Source organism: Somniosus microcephalus, chromosome 21 (genome assembly GCF_052327205.1).
Source record: "Somniosus microcephalus isolate GS21.2 chromosome 21, FLI_Smic_1.0, whole genome shotgun sequence".
NCBI lineage: Eukaryota > Metazoa > Chordata > Chondrichthyes > Squaliformes > Somniosidae > Somniosus > Somniosus microcephalus.
This window is the reverse complement of record NC_141007.1, coordinates 40,968,195-40,987,677: the sequence shown is the minus strand read 5'-3', so window position 1 is coordinate 40,987,677 and position 19,483 is coordinate 40,968,195. Positions and strand designations below refer to the sequence as shown.

The 19,483-nt window shown below is 40.5% G+C and overlaps 1 protein-coding gene across 2 annotated transcripts in view; it reads left to right on the top strand.

The window, feature by feature from the left end:
• Window positions 1-19,483, top strand: part of LOC147102729 (myosin-10) — a 179,376-nt gene that overhangs the window by 99,459 nt on the left and 60,434 nt on the right. For both annotated transcript variants that reach the window (XM_085963478.1, XM_085963480.1), the window contains 5 exons: window positions 1,424-1,516; window positions 10,702-10,765; window positions 12,503-12,601; window positions 16,560-16,703; window positions 19,206-19,301. In XM_085963478.1, the coding sequence (XP_085819604.1) occupies window positions 1,424-1,516; window positions 10,702-10,765; window positions 12,503-12,601; window positions 16,560-16,703; window positions 19,206-19,301 (496 nt within the window). The remainder of the gene's footprint in view (window positions 1-1,423; window positions 1,517-10,701; window positions 10,766-12,502; window positions 12,602-16,559; window positions 16,704-19,205; window positions 19,302-19,483) is intronic.

Sequence of the window (19,483 nt, the reverse complement as noted above, 5' to 3'; positions counted from 1 at the left end):
AAAGCACTTGTGTAGCCTCTTCTAACTGACTGTCACAACTTTTATGTAAATATTAATCAAATGCTTTCTGCTAACTCTTTTTTGGCTTTGTATAGTATATATGGACATCCATTCATGAGCCTGTCTAAATAGTTGAATTACAAGTCAGACATGAAGTGTTCCTCATGGTTTCCACTTGGGAGGGAGGGGTGGTTATTGCTGAGTTGAATTCATGTAAAGAGTCCTTGGCGACTATCTCTTCAGTGTATCGCACATGTTTAATTATGGGAATGTGCTTTCTCCCAACCAATTAGTGTTGGAGGCAGAATACAAGCTTGCATTCTCAATTTTTGAATGCATCATTGGAATGGGAAAATACAATTCAATTCTTTTAACCAGTGGGGCAACTGCAGCCCTGCTCATTAATCTTAAATAAAATGGTGCCATAGTTATTCTTAAGCTAACATACCCATTTGCTAAATGTTCTGGAATCAGATGAGTGACGATGATCCCACTGGTCTAAAAGGTAAACTTGACTAGAATCAATGAGAATGTGGAGATTTTACAGAATTATTTTGTTCTCTGGAAATGTCCTCATGATGATTAGCTTGCATTCAAAAACTACTTTCCCAATTTTGCACTACTTGCAACAATGGTCACCTTGGAATCCAAGTCATAAGAAAATGTAATATTCTGATGGGTCTAATATTGCACCTCATGATTCCAGGTAATCTGGAGCCTCCACTTGCCTTTGCAGTTTGGCTACATCTGTCAGACTGTGCGCTAAAGGAATTATTTTCTGTGGCCTGGCCAAAAGTAAATCAGAAGAGGTTGGATCGATTTTGATACTTCACCAACCCTCAAATATTTGCATGGTTTCCACATTGTGCTTTTAGTTTTACAAGCCATTTTAAAGAATAGTTTCCATCAATCCAAAGCAGCGTTGCACAATCTGTGTGACGTCACCAGAATTAAATTTAGCTAACCGATGCAAGACCAGCTGTAGGTTATGGTCATTGCGCCAGTTGCATGATTATTGCAAGCTGTGCAAAGTAAATATTAAGTTGACTTTTAATCTATTCTGCTGGAAGTCTTTGACATTCAAATCTAACTGGAATTTGGATGTTGGTGAACAGACTTGGGCAGAGCTTCATTTTCCCTGGCCCAGAGAGCAGTGGGTTGGAGTAACATAACAAGTCTGCTTGCCCCATGTTGCCATCAGGTGCTGGTCTCTAACATTCTTGTAGTACAACATTGCTGATCAAATAAGTAGAAAAGCCCTGCAAACTTTGCAACAAAAAACCCCCCAACCCAAAACAACAATTTGCCTGCCTTCCACTAATTCAATTGTCGATGGGCAGTAATTTGGGCCAGTGTGTTGGTATGGTTTTGGTGATGGTCTATTTCATTACTCTAAAGACTTCTTTTGCCCATTTTTTTTTAGGGAGAACTGGAACGGCAGCTTCTGCAAGCAAACCCTATACTAGAATCGTTTGGTAATGCCAAAACTGTGAAAAATGACAACTCTTCACGTTTTGTAAGTAAGCAATACTGAATTTTGAAGGTGACAAACTTTTCCTAACTAGCAGCCCCCCCTGATATTTTTATCTTGCGCATGCATTTTGTTGGTTCAAGCCCCACTCCAGGTCGAGCGCACATCACCTAGGCTGATACTTCAGTGCAATGCTGAAGGAGTGTTGGAGGTGCCGTCTCAGATGAGACAGTCAGATGGAAAAGATCCCAAAGGCACATTTTTCAAAGATACAGGGAGCTAGCTGTGTTCTTGCATCCTTTCCTCAACCAACACCACCAAAACCGATTATCTGGTCATTCATCATCACTGTGTGGGACCTTGCTGTATACAAATTGGCTGCCATGTTTACCTGCAAGATAATGACTACATTTCAAAAGTAATTAATAGGGTGTAAAGTGCTTTGGGGATGTGAAAGGTGCCATATAAATGCAAGTTTTTCTGACTGGCTTTCTATTTGAGGCAGGAGATGGGGCAGATTGTCATTTTTTTCAAAATATCATTTTGAATATGAATTTAATGCATTGACATACTTGCCTATTAAATGAAGCCCAAAAGCGAATTGTTCTGTTACTTGGATCAATACAGCATTGTGAAGTTTAACGATGCTTGCCCAGTGTTCAGAATGTGTCTTGGGTAAATGGAGTCTATAGGGTTAATGGCAACATGTACTTGGAAGTATCTGTTAACAATCAAATATAGTTGTAGACTTTCAAGATAGTTTTATGTAGTTGTGGTTCTTTAATTACATATTTAAGTAAAATAAATGCAGTTAATAGGCAAAGGATTTAGTTTTGCAATTTTTTAAACAAGTGTGGAAAGTAAACTTGAACCTGTCTGAATGCTCCTGCAATTATAAATTTTAATATTGCTACTATATCTTGCCTGTCTCTGGGTGGGGAAGAACTGCCATTTATATAGGTGTGGCCTGTACCTGGGCACATCCTTAATTGCTCCTGCACATCTGCCATTAACTTCTAGTCCTATTAGGTAATACAATACTGTAAAATTACTGCCCGCATATGATGCAGGACTGCTGCAGTCTTGTTATCTGTTTTAGTATTGTCAGTTGACAAGTACATATATCTCATAAATAACAACAGAAAATGCTGGAAAAACTCAGCAGGTCAGGCAACATCCGTGGAGAGAAATTTGAGTTGACGTTTCGGGTTTGACCCTTCTTCAAACCCGAAACGTCAACTCAAATTTCTCTCCACGGATGTTGCCTGACCTGCTGAGTTTTTCCAGCATTTTCTGTTATTTCGGATTTCCAACATCTGCAGTATTTTGCTATCGTACATATATCTCATGTCTGCTTGAAGTTCTGGTGGGGAAAATGAGTCAGTCATTTAAAGTAAAGCTAGTTCAGGAAGCAGTGTATAATTTCGCTGCTATGTTCTTCCTTCAGTTGCTTTTGGTCCATAATTTGGCATCTCTCTACGTAGCCAGAGAATAAATCCATTCAAATGAAAATTTTACCCTTAATAATCTGCATTTACACTCCTGGGTTATGTTGCTGTCATATCAATTGAAAGTCTCATTGATCTTTGGGGACTACAATTTTTCTTGTAGCTTTAGTCTTCCTCCTAAAATGCCCAATTGTGCAAGTTATCATATGGCTAATCTCAAATTTCTGAGACCTGGCCTATAATCAAGGCTGCACTTCAGTTTTGGTATTAGTCAGGCTTCAATTACCCACATAGTTTGATTTTACGATATAAAAGCTATTCTCCTGGCCAAATTTGGCCTGTGAAAAGCTAAAATTCCTGGCCCAAACTGTTGGATTACTTTTCAGAGTATAAACACACGAACTTTCACAAACAGTCATAAATGAATGGGAAATTGAGGTTGTAGAGTGTAAGGAAAGTGCTTCCTCATCATGAGGGATAGTTGGAAGGAGAATTGTCACTGGACTGCTCTTGTACCAGCCAGTTTCCTTTAAGGGGCCATGTCCACAATCAGTTTGACAGTTCTGCTTATGGAGGGAGTAACAGCACGCAGGGAGGTTCTCTTCCCTTCCAAAGGGTGGAGGAGACCTCCCCAGAACACCAACGCAGCCTGGTTGCACATTGCACAGGACGGCACAAGTAGGGATGTCATCAGGAGGACCAGGCTGCAGTGGTGCAAACCTTTCACTGATCTCAATAGATCACGAAAGGTTACTGCAAAGCCACACTCAACCTCATCCTGCTGTGCCACTCATCACATCCCCATCACTCTGCCTTCCCTACCCTGCTCCTGCACATCCTTACTCACCAACTTTGCTTGTACCTCCACCCATCCCCCTCTTTTGTCATCACTTCCCCATCTCGCTAGCCACCCCTCACACTCTCCCTCATCCATGTCCAACCATTCACACTAACACACAAGGGCACCTGTGTGCTTTAGCCAATGTTTGTGTAAAGTTTCTGTTCATGTTTTGTCAAGCATTGAAATCCTTACTTTCACCACTTTGCTGCCTTAGAGGGATTTGTGTGCACCTTTTGAAAGTGTTTTAGTGAGTTGCAGTGAATGGTGAGACAATGTACCCCCCCACCTCCACCTGCAATAGTGATGTGTGAAAGGAATGACTTGGGCATTGTAGGGATGCTTTATGGTGCTGGTGCATCATGTGGCAGCCAGGGTGTAGAGTTAAATGAAGCAAATCTGGACATGGTGAGGCCATCGCTGGCGTCCTGGGCAGCTATGTGCACGGGTGATGTCCTGTGCAGCATCAGTTGATTGCAGAAAAGTTGGTGTGGATGTTGGTGCTGCTGGTGTTGGTGCTGATTGTGTTGGGATTCTGAGGACCAAGGTGAGATTTTTTTTCAAGGGCTCCGATGCTGATGGAATAGATGGTAGGTGAGGTTGAGATGACCGAAGCGATCTGTCAGTGGTGGGAGAGGTTGTTCCAATGAGGTGACACTGGATAGAGAGTTTGCTCCAAACACTTGCAACCTGCATAAAGCTCAGTCTGCCTTCCAAATGCAGTAAGCAACAGCTTCTAACCGTGGAAAGTGAACAGCTATGAAATGGGAGCTTTGAGACCATTTGCAGCTGTCAGGTTAGTGAATCATTCCATGCTGACACAACACCCGACTACTTACCTGACGTGATCCCCCACGCTCGCAAAACTCGTGGAAAAGCTGGTAAAATGGTGCTTAACTACCTTAAGTATCTAAATTGGCTGACCTGCCACTTGGTGTCTGGTCTGTTTGGGGGTGACCAACCCGGCACTTGGGAAACTGTCCAAGGAGGCAGGTTTACAGTGGGATACCAACCCACTGTCAATCTTTGATTTTTGACAGCGGAGCGCCTCCAATCGTACTCTGAGCATCAGTAAAATTCTGGCCCTAAGGTGCAGAAAGTAACTAGCAGTTTTAAAACCTCAATGTCACCTCTAATGTAATCTAGTCATTCATACTGAAGAAAAGAAAGCTGGATTTGTTTTTTTAAAAATCTTAACATTTTGCAAGGTATAATTTTAGGTTCTTTTTAATTCACAAGACTCATCAGGCTGTTCTGGTGTGTGCTTCTCAAATATTAGATAGCCACGCATGTGACACATGGCTTTACAAAAAAAAAAAAAAATTTTGGGAGAAAAGCCTTGACCTTAACACCGCTATGAATGTTTGAAATAGTTTGAGATTAGTCATAGTTTGAGATTAGTCATAGTTTATTATACTATTCAAAATGGAATGCTAAATTTTGTATGCTATACTTAGCTGTTTAGCTATTTGCATCAATATTCATTAATGTCCTGTAAATCTAACTGATCCTGCAACAGTGAATGTTAGAATACACAGATACCAGTTCGAGGTATTTAATTATGTGGGCAAGCTATATTAACGTACTTTCAGAATCTTCATATTCAACTTTGGAGACTGAGAACAAATGCATGTCTGGCAATCATTCTGATCATGTGGTAATGTACGGCTGATAAATGTCACCAATCTGACTAGCTTTGGACTGAAATTAATATCCTGGATTGCAGGAGGCAAATTTTTTATGTATCCTATCTTTGCCATATTTGGAGTTTTGGATTGCAGAAAGATTGTTAATATTTAATGCTAAAATCATAGCCGCTTTAGAAGTGTGAAATGCTAAAGGAATTTTTTTTTTAAATCCTTGGTCTGAAGCAGCACATCTGCAATTTATTTAACATCTTCAAACTGTTGTGGTCTGATCCCCATGGTATTTTTATACTCAAACCTGAGATATTGTAGGAGCTTCAAAAGTGGAAATGTCTACTGCTCCAGCTACAATTCCTTAGGGGAAAAATTCGGTTGCTTTGCGCCTCCTGTTAGCGCCCTAAGAGGGCGCAAAGCAGCTAGCGCCCGGACACAGCAATGTTTGCGCTGCTCGCGAAATTGACCAGATGTTTTGCGGCGGCGCTAAACACTACCGCCACGATCTCCTGTGCCCGCAGATCGTGATGTCAGTTGAGCGTGTAGCGCCCCAGACCAGATATTGAGTGGCGCCCCCTGCCTTACCGCCTGCTGCTAGCAACGACCGGTTGAGGAGCGTTTTGCAGTCGGGAAGGGACTGGGGGAGTGCTATTTAAAGGCGACCGCTTCCTGCCTTTTTTTTGCCTGCGACATTTTTGCACCACGCATTCTGAGACACACTCTTAAGAGATTCAACGCTGTGTTGAGGAGTTTTGGGTACTGAGCAGCACTTTGCAGGTTCATTTTGATTTGACCTTCCTTGCATTAATTTAGAACAGACTATGGGGGCTGCACTCTGGGCTCTTTCCCTGGGCGCCTCCATTGTTCTTTCCAGCAGGTTTGATGTACAGGTCTCTCCAAGCAGAGATTCAAGGCTGCAATGAGCAGGATGTGGATGGAGAGCAAGATCGACCCTCCCCTTTAAGAATTGGCCAGAGCCAGTGTGTCTGTTTCATTGCTGACTGACGGCACATGAGCTTCGCCAGTGTTCTGAGGTAGCACCTCGCTCCTCAGCGTGGCGCCTTAAGAGGTGTGTAGCGCCTGACTTAGCGCTCCAATCGCCTCCAGGGGCGATGGAAGCCAAGTTTGCAGTCTGAGGCGATAATTAGCGCCAGGCGCTAAACTTTGTGCCCCGGCCGATAATTGCGACCCAAGCGGGGCGATACCGAATTTCTCCCCCTTACATTTTAACATATTTCTATCAAATCATATCAAACATTTGAACATTGTGTGGAGTTTGTGGAAATGACCTGGTGCATATGTTTTCAAATAGCAAGTGATACTGGGTGAGAAGGAGTAGAAAAATGGACTGACTGGTAAAACTGATTTCTTGATAGATGCACTTTCAGTACTGAATTGAAAAGTTTTAAATGCTAAATATAAGTGCTGTTCTTTAGCTTGAAGATGAAGCTAAAATATTTCAAATGTTGAAGGGATCAAATCTGAGGGGCAGAAAATATGTTACGCTGTAGTCCCAATTTCATTCTCCTTCCTCCCCCCCCCCCCTCCCCCCCCCCCCCGGCCCCCTTTGCCTGATGCTGCCTCATTTTCCAGTCCCCTCAACTCCTTTTTCATCTAATTTGTTTCTGCTTCTCCAAACTGTTTATTTCAGTGTTAAGCTCTTTCCATTCCTCCCTTGCCTGTCTTGCTAAGTCCATTTAACAACTTGTGTCTGCACTGAAGACAGTAGGCTCCTGTTGCAATCATGCTTCACACAGATGAAAAGTAAAATCCAACATGTTCTCAAACGGAATCTGCTGCATGTAATAACTTCCAAGTCTGTTCGACCCCATCTTCACAAACCAATAATATTGGCAGAAGAATCTTCAAATAATAAAAAAAAAACCTCGACTTTCTCTCCTCAAACGGCTATATCTGCGCATGAATGTAAAGCCTTCTAACCAGAATTGCAAATGTTCCTGGGATTTCCAAAGTAACGTTGTTTACTCCCCAGTAACTTTTTGAGAAGAAAATTCCTAATTGGGGAATGCTGGAGAACATGAATGTTTCACTCTTCCAGTTTGTCTCTTTGCCAGATCCTGCATCCTTTTCCATTTCTGTTCCTGATCAGAGGATTCTATACTCTCGCTACAGTTTCCTAACTAACCACGAGCATCATCCACAACACACCGATTATGGAAATACCCTTTTAAAGTAATGGAGTGAGTTGACCATTTGCAAACAAATGGTCATTTTGAGTAGGCGTTGGTATGAGTAAGATACTTGTCAATGGCTCTTCACAGACTGAGCTGCCACCCTCCAATGCCGTAGCCACTTACTATTATTGATGTCTTTGTTTTAAAATCTGTTACATAACCTAAACACACAATGCTGGGTTATTCAGCATCTGGAGAAATTTTTCTCAAATCAAATCTCTTCAAATCAAAATCTTCTAGTCTTGGCCCTTGAGTAAAACCTGTAATGTCTGCACTATAGCGTAAGATTTCACTTTGCGGCTTGGACAGGAAAGGATTTCAGGCATAAAGTTCTGCATCGGGAGTGCAAGTTGTAAAATCAGCGGAGATGTTCTACAGTAAAATGGTACCTGGATTGACCACTAATGGCAAGGTTCTGAATGCCAGAGACTGGGTTCTGTGCTTGATCATCTGGATAACTTTACAGTTGACCCAGATCTGGATATTGTGCATGCTAAGCAAGATTGCTTTCATCGTCATTTAACTAAAACAGCCCTTCAATTTCAGTTCAGTAGTTCTCCTCGCTGGCATCCACCCAACAGCGGAGCTTGTCTCCTGCTAGTTGACATGGGATATGTATTGTCAGTGTGCCGTGGGGGCAGTTCAACTATTTGCGGGTGGCAAGTTGAGCTGCGCGGGTACTCTGATAATTGCTTAAGTGAGTTGACTGGCTCGATCGTAGTAAGTGTTAAAATAAATGTGCCACAGCTGCTTTATATTTCCAGTTCTCTTAACCAATCCTATTTTGGCCAACTATGAGCTTTGTCAGTTGGAATTTCAACACTTCTTTGGTCTTGAGAGCAAAGCAAAATACATATTCTTTCACAAACCCTTAGCCTGTACGCTTTGTAATAGTAACCAGATGGGGTAGAACTGAAAGGTAATTTTGTGTAAGAAGCAGTTCATCGTTGGAGAGCACAGTACATTTATACCCTTTATATTCTTTAACATTGCTTTGTCCTGCAGATGTCACAAGTTTAAAATGTTACTCAAATGGTATCCAATGCACATTTTCAGCCAAATAGGAAGCCAAAAAGTATTGGGCGATGTATGGAGTGCTCGGAGCACCTGGTTCATGGGTCGGCTTTTGGAGGTAGACTGCCTCTGCTTTCCTTGAGCTCTGAAACCCAATAGTGAAAAGGAAACTTAGATATTTCAGCTTCCTAATACCATTCACTGAATCTCGATGCAGTGCCACAAGGATACAGTGATAACTTGCCAGTGCAGCTGGTGGCCAGGAGTGGGGACTCCTCTGGATATTGGCCATGAAAGTGGAGGTTTGGAGCAGACCGCATGGAACGATTTTTTTTTTTTTTTAAGTTGTGACCTTCCTAATGAAGCTAGAGCGAGCACGCAGCTTCTGTTGACTCTGGTGCCTGGGTATATAGGCCACAGTCCTTGCGTGATGTAGGACAGGAGGATAGGATTAAATTGGTGCAAATTTTAATGTACAGTAGTGTGGGCTGTTCAGAAGGTACCCTTGGTGAAAATGTTCAATGTTTAAAATTGAAACTTTTTTATAGGTGAGCTAAAAAGGCTGCCCTCTAATGTATCAAGTCAGTATTTTTGGCGCAATTTATTGAGGATTTTTTAAAGCTGTGCCTAAGTGCATGGCTTGTGTATGTATTCAGCTGTTTGCTCCTGAATTTTGGCTAGGATTTATGTTAAATCCGCACTGTTTGTACATTCTGAGATTGATCTATATTTCTGTACTGAATCTGTTTGCAAAAATGAGGCTGGGGAGAATATTGAACTTTTGTCTTGATTATCTCCTATCTGTGGAATGGAACAAAATGTGACAACAGTTGTGAAACATCACAGCTCACAACTTTGCAAAGAAATACTTTTCCAGTGAGTAACTGTCAAGTTGGAATTATTTAATACTTGTGGGAAATTAAATGTGTAGTTAATCAAAAATTACTGGAAACTAGTTATGAAATTATCAAAAGGATTTTGTGCCAAATTGGAGTCCCATTCAGTCATTACTCTCTCTTCGCCCTTTGCATGGACACATTCGCTCTCTTCACTGGAGCTCGCGCTTGCTCACACCCACCCTCTGACCCTATTCTCTGCTCTTTTCCCCCTCCCTTCTCTCTCTTTCCCCGCCCCCACCCAAAAAAGAAACCTGTTTTTCCATTCCCCCCACCCCCCCCCTTTGAGCTTTCTGGTATATAGGGCTCAGTAAAACATTTTTTAACCAAAAAGTCTTCAGAGCTTTACATAATAGCTCTTGATTTATTTTAAAATAAAAAATCCATTTACAGTGCAGAAATATGATTGCAATCCTCAAGATTTCAAGTTAGTAACAAATGCACATTCATACGCTACACCAATACTAGTTTTGGCAACACTTTGTGGAAGGTTTTTTAAATGCTTATGGTTCGCGTAGGGAATTTTTAAACTTGTAAAAGGTCACATTTGACCACTTAAAAATCCATAAATCATAGGACTCAAGTCAATAATGAGTGTTGTGACTTTAGATACGGAAATCTGCTTCTCATTCTATTGCTACAGTTAATTTCATTCTGCTTCGACAAGATTCTATTGTCATCTATAGTAATGGGTTAAGCTTAAATTCCCAGATTTGAAAAATGGCTTCAGATAGTAAACATATGATTGAGTTTAGGGCGATTTAACATTTATTTCTCTTTTGACCTCCTCCTCTTGTGACAAAGGATTTCTCTGTATTTTAGATCTGTCTAAATATTGTGCTAATTTGTACTCCTGTTTGTAAACACTCTTGCCCACTTGTCAGTTTCTGATGATTGATTATGCGTGTTCCAATGAAATAGTCTAAATAATTGTAGGCAGGGCTTGTTCGTCCTGAGGTTTTACGTGGGAATCTGTAAAGTTATTTAAATGTCTGGAGGCCATTTAATTTAGGAATGTTTGGAAATGTTAAACATTCCAAAGAGTTCTTTAACGTGATTACGACTTCACTTAATTGGAATTCAATGTAAGGTATGTGCACTTAACCTTGAGTTCAACGTTAAATTTGCTATATTTACAAAAGTACCAAGTCCAAGTATGTTATGTAACTTGTGCTTAAACATTTTTTTTTCTCTTGCAGGGAAAATTCATCCGAATCAACTTTGATGTCACTGGCTATATTGTGGGGGCCAACATTGAGACCTGTATCCTGTTAACTACTGCCATGGAGAGGGAGGGGGTGGGTGGGGGCCTGTGCTGGAGAAAATGACCTGGGTCATTTGTCTGTATTTGCATCGGAAATGTTTAGGACTGCAATTTTAACTTTTCGATGATTTTTCACTAACATTCTAAACTATTAGATATGAAAGAAATTCTTTATTCATCTTTAAACAAATCAAGGATTTTTAAACGCCAGTCAGCTCGAACCAGCTATTAATCCTATAGCCAATGCTTTCAGTTTAGCTCCGCTTTATTTGGAAACCAAGCAACTGAATGGGAAAGAAGGGAAGTGACTTGCCCACAAGTTGAGAAGGCTGTTTAAAAAGACATATGGGGTCCTTAGCTTTATAAATAGAGCACAAAAGCAAGGAAGTTATGCTAAATCTTTCTATAAAACACTGGTTAGGCCCTAGCTGGTGGTATTGTAGCCAATTCTGGCCTCCACTCATCAGGAAGGATGTCAAGGCTTTGGAGAGGGTGCAGAGGAGATTTACTGGAATGGCCCCAGGAATGAAAAACTTCAGTTATATGGAGAAGCTGGGATTGTTCTCCTTGGAGCAGAGAGGGTTAAAGGGAGATTTGGTAAATGGTGTTCAAAATAATGAAGGGTTTTGATAAGAGTAAATAAGGAGAAACAGTTTCCAGTGGCACAAGGGCTGGTAACCAGAGGGCACAGATTTAAGGTAATTGGCAAAAGAACCAGAGGCGACATTGGGGGGTGGGGGGGGGGAGAAATACGCAGCGAGCCATGATCTGGAATGCACTGCCTGAAAGGGTGGTGGAAGCAGATTTAATAATAACTTTTAAAAGGGATTTTTTGTTGCTTTAAATGGGATCCATAGTTAAAATTAGTTGTGTGGCAGCCTACTTTTGTCTTCTGTTGCAAAATATTGGGGTTGGGGGGGGGGGGGTGGGGGGGAAGAGAGAGTAGAAATTCAGTATCATTTAGAAATCTCATAATTTGCAAAGTGTGTTTCAAGATTTAGGGGAATAGGCTATTAAATTTCAATTTTAACTACTTTTTATTGCATGGAAGATACACTTGGTTTAATTGGTGTTTGGCCATTGTTTTTAGAAGTTTATGACCCATCTTTAAGTTTAGATGATTTGTGCTCTGTTGTGTCATTGACATTTGTAAAAATTTGTACTATTTGGCTGTTCGCAATTTGCAATGGAGAAACAATTCAGGTAGCAGTACAATAAATAGAAATGGTTCAGGCTGAGGAGCCCAGTAGCCATATACCGTTTACTAGGTAAATCTGGCTTAGTGAGCATTGCTTGTGCTGTGATATTTGATCTGTCTGCTAGCACGTGGTGATGGAATTTGCAATTACAGAAGGTTTTGCCAGCCTAGTGCAGGACTGTCTGGTATAATAATCACAAGTGGAAATGGAGTTCCTTATTTCTTGAAAATTTGTGAAATTATAAAGTCATGCTGTTCTCCCTCTTCCCATCTCAAGTAAAAAGTTGGTTAACCAATTCTTACTGAACACAAATTCCATCCTGAAAATTTGGTTTTGCAACTGTTTCAATTGATAAATATTCAAAACTCTTACACTGTACTATTGAGGCAAAAATCTGTAAATTGCAATTTTCTGTACAGGCCTTAGTTAGCCAATGTAGATTACTACAAAAATCTGTGCATTTTGACAATACTGCAAGTCACTAAATATGTTTTAATAGTTGAAACTTGTTTAGAGATTATCCTTGACTTTGACGAGATCTTCTGGAAAAATCCCGTGCGATCCGCCAGGCCAAGGAAGAACGAACATTCCACATTTTCTATCAGATGCTTTGTGGAGCAGGAGAACATCTTAAATGTAAATCAGTTCTGTAATGTTGCAAAGAATATTCTCGCTCCACCTCCCCCAGCTTACAAAACTAGTCCAATATATGAATTTAGGTCAGGTACAATACAGTTTGGTGAATGCTATGCTTCTTTCCTCCCCCAGCTGTATTAGACTGGAAAATTTAAGTTCAGGCATGGTTCAAGAATATAAAGCAGCATTTCTTGCCAAATTTAATTGGAAATGAGACATCTGGGATTGATCTTGACTTCAGTTAAGGCTTGGGTCTCTGAAGTAGTTGCAAAATACACACGGAATTTTTTTTCAACCTCTGATAAAATTATTGATATCCAAATAGATGTAAACGGATATGATGTAATTGGAATTACAGAGACATGGCTCCAGGGTGACCAAGGCTGGGAATTCAACATCCAGGGGTATTCAATATTTAGGAAGGACAGGCGAAAAGGAGGTGGGGTAGTACTGCTGGTTAAAGAGGAGATTAACACAATAGTAAGGAAGGATATTAGCTCTGATGATGTGGAATCTGTATGGGTAGAGCTGAGAAATACTAAGGGGCAGAAAACATTAGTGGGAGTTATATACAGACCCCCAAACAGTAATGCTGAGGTTGGGGATGGCCTTAAACGAGGCAATTAGAGACACGTGCAATAAGGGCACAGCAGTTATCATGGGTGACTTTAATCTGCATATAGATTGGGCTAACCAAATTAGTAACAATACTGTGGAGGAGGAATTCCTAGAGTGTATGCGGGATGGTTTCCTGGACCAATATGTCGAGGAACCAACTAGAGATCATGCCATTTTAGACTGGGTCTTGGGTAATGAGAGAGGATTAATTAGCAATGTTGTGCGAGGCCCCTTGGGGAGGAGCGATCATAATATGATAGAATTCTTCATTAAGATGGAGAGTGAAGCAGTTGACTCAGAGACTAGGGTCTGAATTTAAATAAAGGAAACTATGATGGTATGAGGCACGAGTTGGCTAGGATGGATTGGGGAACGTTATTTAAAGGGTTGACGGTGGATAGGCAATGGTAAACATTTAAAGATCGCATGGATGAACTACAGAATTTGTTCATCCCTGTTTGGCATAAAAATAAAATAAAAAAGGTGACTCCACTGTGGCTAATGAGGGGAAATTAAGGATAGCATAAGATCCAAGGAGAGGACACATTAATTGGCCAGAAAAAGCAGCAAACCTGAGGATTGGGAGCAGTTTAGGATTCAGCAAAAGAGGACAAAGGGATTAAGAGGGGGAAAATAGAATGAGTAAGCTTGCAGGGAACTTAAAAACGGACTGTAAAAGCTTCTATAGATATGTGAAGAGAAAGATTGTGAAGTCAAGTGTAGGTCCTTTGCAGTCAGAATCGGGGGAATTTATAATGGGGAACAAAGAAATGGCTGACCAATTAAATGCATACTTTGGGTTCTGTCTTCACAAAGGAGGAGACAAATAACCTCCCAGAGATTTTGGGGAACATAGGGTCTAATGAGAGGGAAGAATTGAATGAAATCAGTATTTGTAGGGAAATGGTGTTGGGGAAATTGATGGGATTGAAGGCCGATAAATCCCCAGGGTCTGATAATCTACATCCTAGGGTACTTAAGGAAGTGGCCCTAGAAATAGTAGATGCATTGCTGGTCATCTTCCAAAATTCTATAGACCCTGGAACAGTTCCCATGGACTGGAGGGTAGCTAATGTAACCCCACTATTTAAAAAGGTGGTAGAGAGAAAAACGGGGAATTATAGACCAGTAAGCCTGACATCGGTAGTGGGGAAAATGCTAGAGTCCATTATAAAAGATGTAATAGCAGAGCACTTGGAAAACCGTGACAGGATCGGACAAAGTCAACATGGATTTACAAAAGGCAAATCATGCTTGACTAATCTTCTGGAATTTTTTGAGGATGTAACTGGTAGAATAGATAAGGGAGAACCAGTGGATGTGGTGTACTTGGACTTTCAGAAGGCTTTTGATAAGGTCCTGCATAAGAGATTGGCATGCAAAGTTAAAGCATGTGGGATTGGGGGTAAAGTACTGACTTGGATAGAGAACTGGTTGGCAGACAGGAAGCAAAGAGTTGGAATAAACTGATCTTTTTCCAAGTGGCAGGCAGCGACTAGTGGGGTACAGCAGGGATCAGTGCTAGGACCCCAGCTATTCAAAATATATATTAATGATCTAGACAAGGGAACTAGATGTAATATCTCCAAGTTTGCAGATGAGACAAAGCTGGGTGGGCGTGCGTGCTGCGAGGAGGATGCAGAGAAACTCCAGTATGATTTGGACAGGTTGGGTGATTGGGCAGATACATGGCAGATGCAGTATAATGTGGCTAAATGCAAGGTTATCCACTTTGGCAAAAACAGGAAGACATTATTATCTGAACGGCAATAGATTGGGAAAAGGGGAATTGCAACGAGACCTGGGTGTCCTTGTGCACCAGTCGCTAAAGGTAAGCATGCAGGTGCAGCAGGCGGTTAAGAAGGCAAATGGTATGTTGGCCTTCATAGCGAGAGGATTTGAGTACAGGAGCAAGGATGTCTTGCTGCAGTTGTACAGGGCCTTGGTGAGACCACACTTTGAGTACTGTGTGCAGTTTTGGTTGCCTTATCTGAGGAAGGATGTTCTTGCCATGGAGGGAGTGCAGCGAAGATTCACCAGACTGATACCTGGGATGGCAGGAATGACGTATGAAGAGACATTGAGTCAACTAGGCTTGTATTCACTTGGGTTCAGAAGAATGAGAGGGGATCTCATTGAAACGAACAGGACTAGACAGACTGGATGCAGGAAGGATGTTCCCGATGGCGGACTCCAGAACCAGGGGTCACAGTCTAAGAATAAGGGGTAAGCCATTTAGGGCAGAGATGAGGAGGAATTTCTTCACCCAGAGAGTGGTGAACCTGTGGCATTCTCTACCACAGAAGGCAGTTGAGGCCAATTCATTAAATATATTCAAGAAGGAGTTGGATATATTTCTTAAGGCTAAAGGGATAAGGGGAGAAAGCAGGGACCGGGTACTGAATTTGGAGGATTAGCCATGATCTCATTAAATGGCGGAACAGGCTCAAGGGGCCGAATGGCCTACTCCTGCTCCTATCTATGTTTTTATGTAAAGTTGATTTGCACAATATTTGCCCAAATAATGTGGAAAGCATCAACACTGCTTCATTTTTAAAATGCATATATTTTGGCATTCATACGAGAACTGGAACAATTTAGTTTTGACCCATCTAAATGCCACAAGTGATTTCACAGTTTTGGCACAGCTTTGTTTTATCACTTCTTCAATCACATTCTATTGGAATTCATGGGTGGGGCAGAATGACTTTTGTTATGCTTCCATTAGTGTACCAGTTTGTTCCCCTAATTGCTTGGTGGGTAGAAGCACAGCCCAGAAGAGTAGTTTTAATGCCCTGTCTGTGCTGGGGTAGCCATTTGGTTCCTCCAATTAGCCTCGGCACCCTTGACTTGTGGAAGAGGAAACATTAGCCAAGGCTCCTTCTGATCACAATGAAGTGATTTTTTTTTTTGCTGGAAAGTGTTCATTGGCTGAGAACAGGCTACAGTTCAGCTGTGATGGGATCCATGGTCAAATAAGTTAATGTTCACTGTTGGAGACATAGCTACTTGGCTTCGGTATTGTAAAGCTGACTGCATTTGTGGAGCTACAACCCAGAAAGAGTCTTTCCATTTAGGAAAGAGGAGGAGTTTGGGGGGGGTGGGGGCGGGTGGGTGAAGAAGTGGAAGATACTATTTTGAGGCTGCCTTTATTGAGCTTAAATCTATTTCCTGCAACCTATTCACCTTTTTGGATCTTTTTTTGATGCTTCTAATCCTCTTCCTAGTACACCAATAAACTTCTCTAGTTTGAGTAGTTCTGCTACTGTTTTTTGTAAAATACAATATTTTCAGTTTCTGGCATGATGGAAGTTTTTTAACTTTTTTTTTTTACGAACAGCTGATTTGCTTCTTGAAGGATTTAGTAATTACCGTTTCCTATCCAATGGTTACGTCCCTATCCCTGGACAGCAGGAGAAGGATAACTTCCAAGAAACCATGGAGGCAATGCACATCATGGGCTTCTCCCATGAGGAAATTTTGTGTAAGTTACTGCGTTTGCTATATTATTTATAGCCAATCCATACGCAAGTATACATAAGGTTATCGGTTAGATTTTATGGTCTCGGAAAGGTGAGAAAACAAACTTTTTTAAATTTTAAATGGACTTAACTTTTTAAACCTATGAAAACAAGGTAATAAACTGGGACAATATTGTGTGGTGGCTGGTTAACATACAGAAAGCATCTTACTAATAGAACTTGCTGAGACCATTTTAAAAATAGTTTGCAGTACACATCAGAAAAACGACTAAGCACCTTGCTGCAAAAAAGAAATCAGCAGTAGGTGTATGAGTCAAACAATTATATATAGCATGCATGTATAGACTGGCATTTGTAATTGCGATTTGTCAATTTTAGTGGTGTTTTTCTTGCTGATTTTTATTAAGTTTGTTTTGCAGGGCCTTCCCAATTTGATGTAAATCTATACAACCAATGCAATCATGAAAAACATGTGCCTCCAATTTTTAGTACAATATTCTTGTGGACTTTAAAATATTTAATGAAACCAGTAAATCACAGTTGAAACATTAGACTGCATACTGTTTGCTCATAAGGGCATTGAGAAAATCTTTGGAGAACAAAAAGGTTCAAAGTCACAATTAATTTCTATCACTTTTTGTCTCTGCTTCTGATTCTCGGGCATACATTGACCACCACACTGGTTCACTTATCAACTGGAACAGATGTATTTGCCTATACATTAAATGAGATGGATTTTGAGAAGCATTTAACATGTATACATCTTTCTGGTGGTCATAACCTCAGCTTAAGCATACTTAGAATTTGCCTCTTCATTCACCTTCCCCCTGAGAACTCCAAAATTGACCATAGGAAGTAATTTCATTGTGCTAGGAAAATGTGAATTTTGAGTTGGTACCATTTGTTGTACTCTGTAATCCTCCTCCAATATTAAATTGCTGAAAGCCAATTAGAAATGGTATTCTATCTCTTCACCTTCAAGCTAAATAGACTTGGATTAGATGACTTTTTGTTACTTTTTAAAATACAGCAAACAGCTATTCTACTAGAATTTGATTTTGACCAATTTACAAATTAATCCACGTTCTGACTAAATTCATTCAGAAGCAAAGTTTTGCTTTTCAGTTTAACATGTTGCTGGCTCCATTCTCTTCAGTTTCTCTAATGCCTAACCTGCAGTGTAATGTAGTAGTTATAGTTGTAGTAATGCAGTATGGTAAACTGTGCAAGGAATTGCAATCAAAGGATATCGGATGGATCATTAATCCTTTTTAATACAATTTTGATTGGAAATTGAACTACAAGGTTTACCACCCACCACAGTGGGGCTGCAGTACACTAAGAGAACTAGTTAATCTCTTGCCAAAGTTGCAAACATAATTGTGAACTAGCACTTCATTATGAATACATCTATGATAAAGCTATAACCATCATTAAGCAATGAATTAAAGGTACTTGGGTAGATATTCATGGACAGTCTAAACATTAAAAATATAGTTTGCATACATCACAGTATCTCGACTTTAGCCAGTCTTTGCTTTAACAGTCCAAGGTTATAGTGCACTTCAGAAGATTACTTTCAAAGTCTATTTCATTACATCAGTATTAAACTGCCAGCATCAAAAACAGTACTACACTTGGATGGTATACAAACTTGTTCTTCTGGGATCAGCTGTGGTACAGTTGGACAGATTTGCCTCCCCCCTGGAACTTTCAATCACTCTGGGGACACCCGAGTGTTAGTCTACTTCCATAGTCATTTGTATTCTTTCCATCTTTGGTCCTTGTTTCTCATGCTGGTTTAACCAACGTTGTGTATATTACCTTTTTGATTTGCTATACCTGTCTCTGTTGTCACACTTGAGCTATCTGTGGTGCATTACACAGTTGCTTCTGTCAAGATATACCTGAATGCAGACCATATGATTTTGAAATATTGTCGACCTTCAATGAGTTTGAAAAAGGCTTTAAATTTCCAAGTGCGCCTTTTTATTGAGGGTGTTGTACGGTTTAGTTAAAGGTGCAAATCTACTATGACTAGACCATCAGTGCAAAGTGGTTTTGCTTCACTGCAATTAGTGTAAATGCATTCTGTCTGACACCTGAGCAAGGAGAAGGTAATCTTGCTCCACTTCATTTTTGGAGAAAGTTTGAGCCTTAATGTCCAATTTGCACTCCCAAGTTTAGCTTCTGTGTAAATTGAATACTGCTCCTCCCCAATAGTAAGCTTCTAGTGTGACTGCACTGTAAGCCTAATCTACATCACAACTAGTTTGCTGGTTAAAGCAGCCATGAAGATGGACCCAAGAAATTTGTGGGAAAGATTTTGACACCAGGCAATTCTGAAACCTGGCGAATATTGCTCCATCATGTTCATTACTAGAAAGATTTAAAATTTCATATAGCTAGATAATTTGATGGCTATTTCCTATAGTGTGATATTTTGATGGGTATTTGAGAAATTCTTTCCTGTTAATTGTTCTGAAATGTTATCTTGCTCACAGCAATGCTGAAAGTGGCTTCATCAGTACTGCAGTTTGGTAATATAGTCTTTAAGAAGGAGAGAAATACAGACCAAGCATCTATGCCAGACAACACCGGTAAGTTTATCTAATGGGTTCATCGTCTTTTAGTTATCATCTGTTCCAACATAAGTGGGTATTAAGCCATTTGCCATTATGTTTAATATATAGACAAAATTTCTTGTCACTTAAGATGATCTAAGTATTACATTGGCAGGGAATGTAACATTATTGTGGCTATCCTGTGCCATATTAAAAAT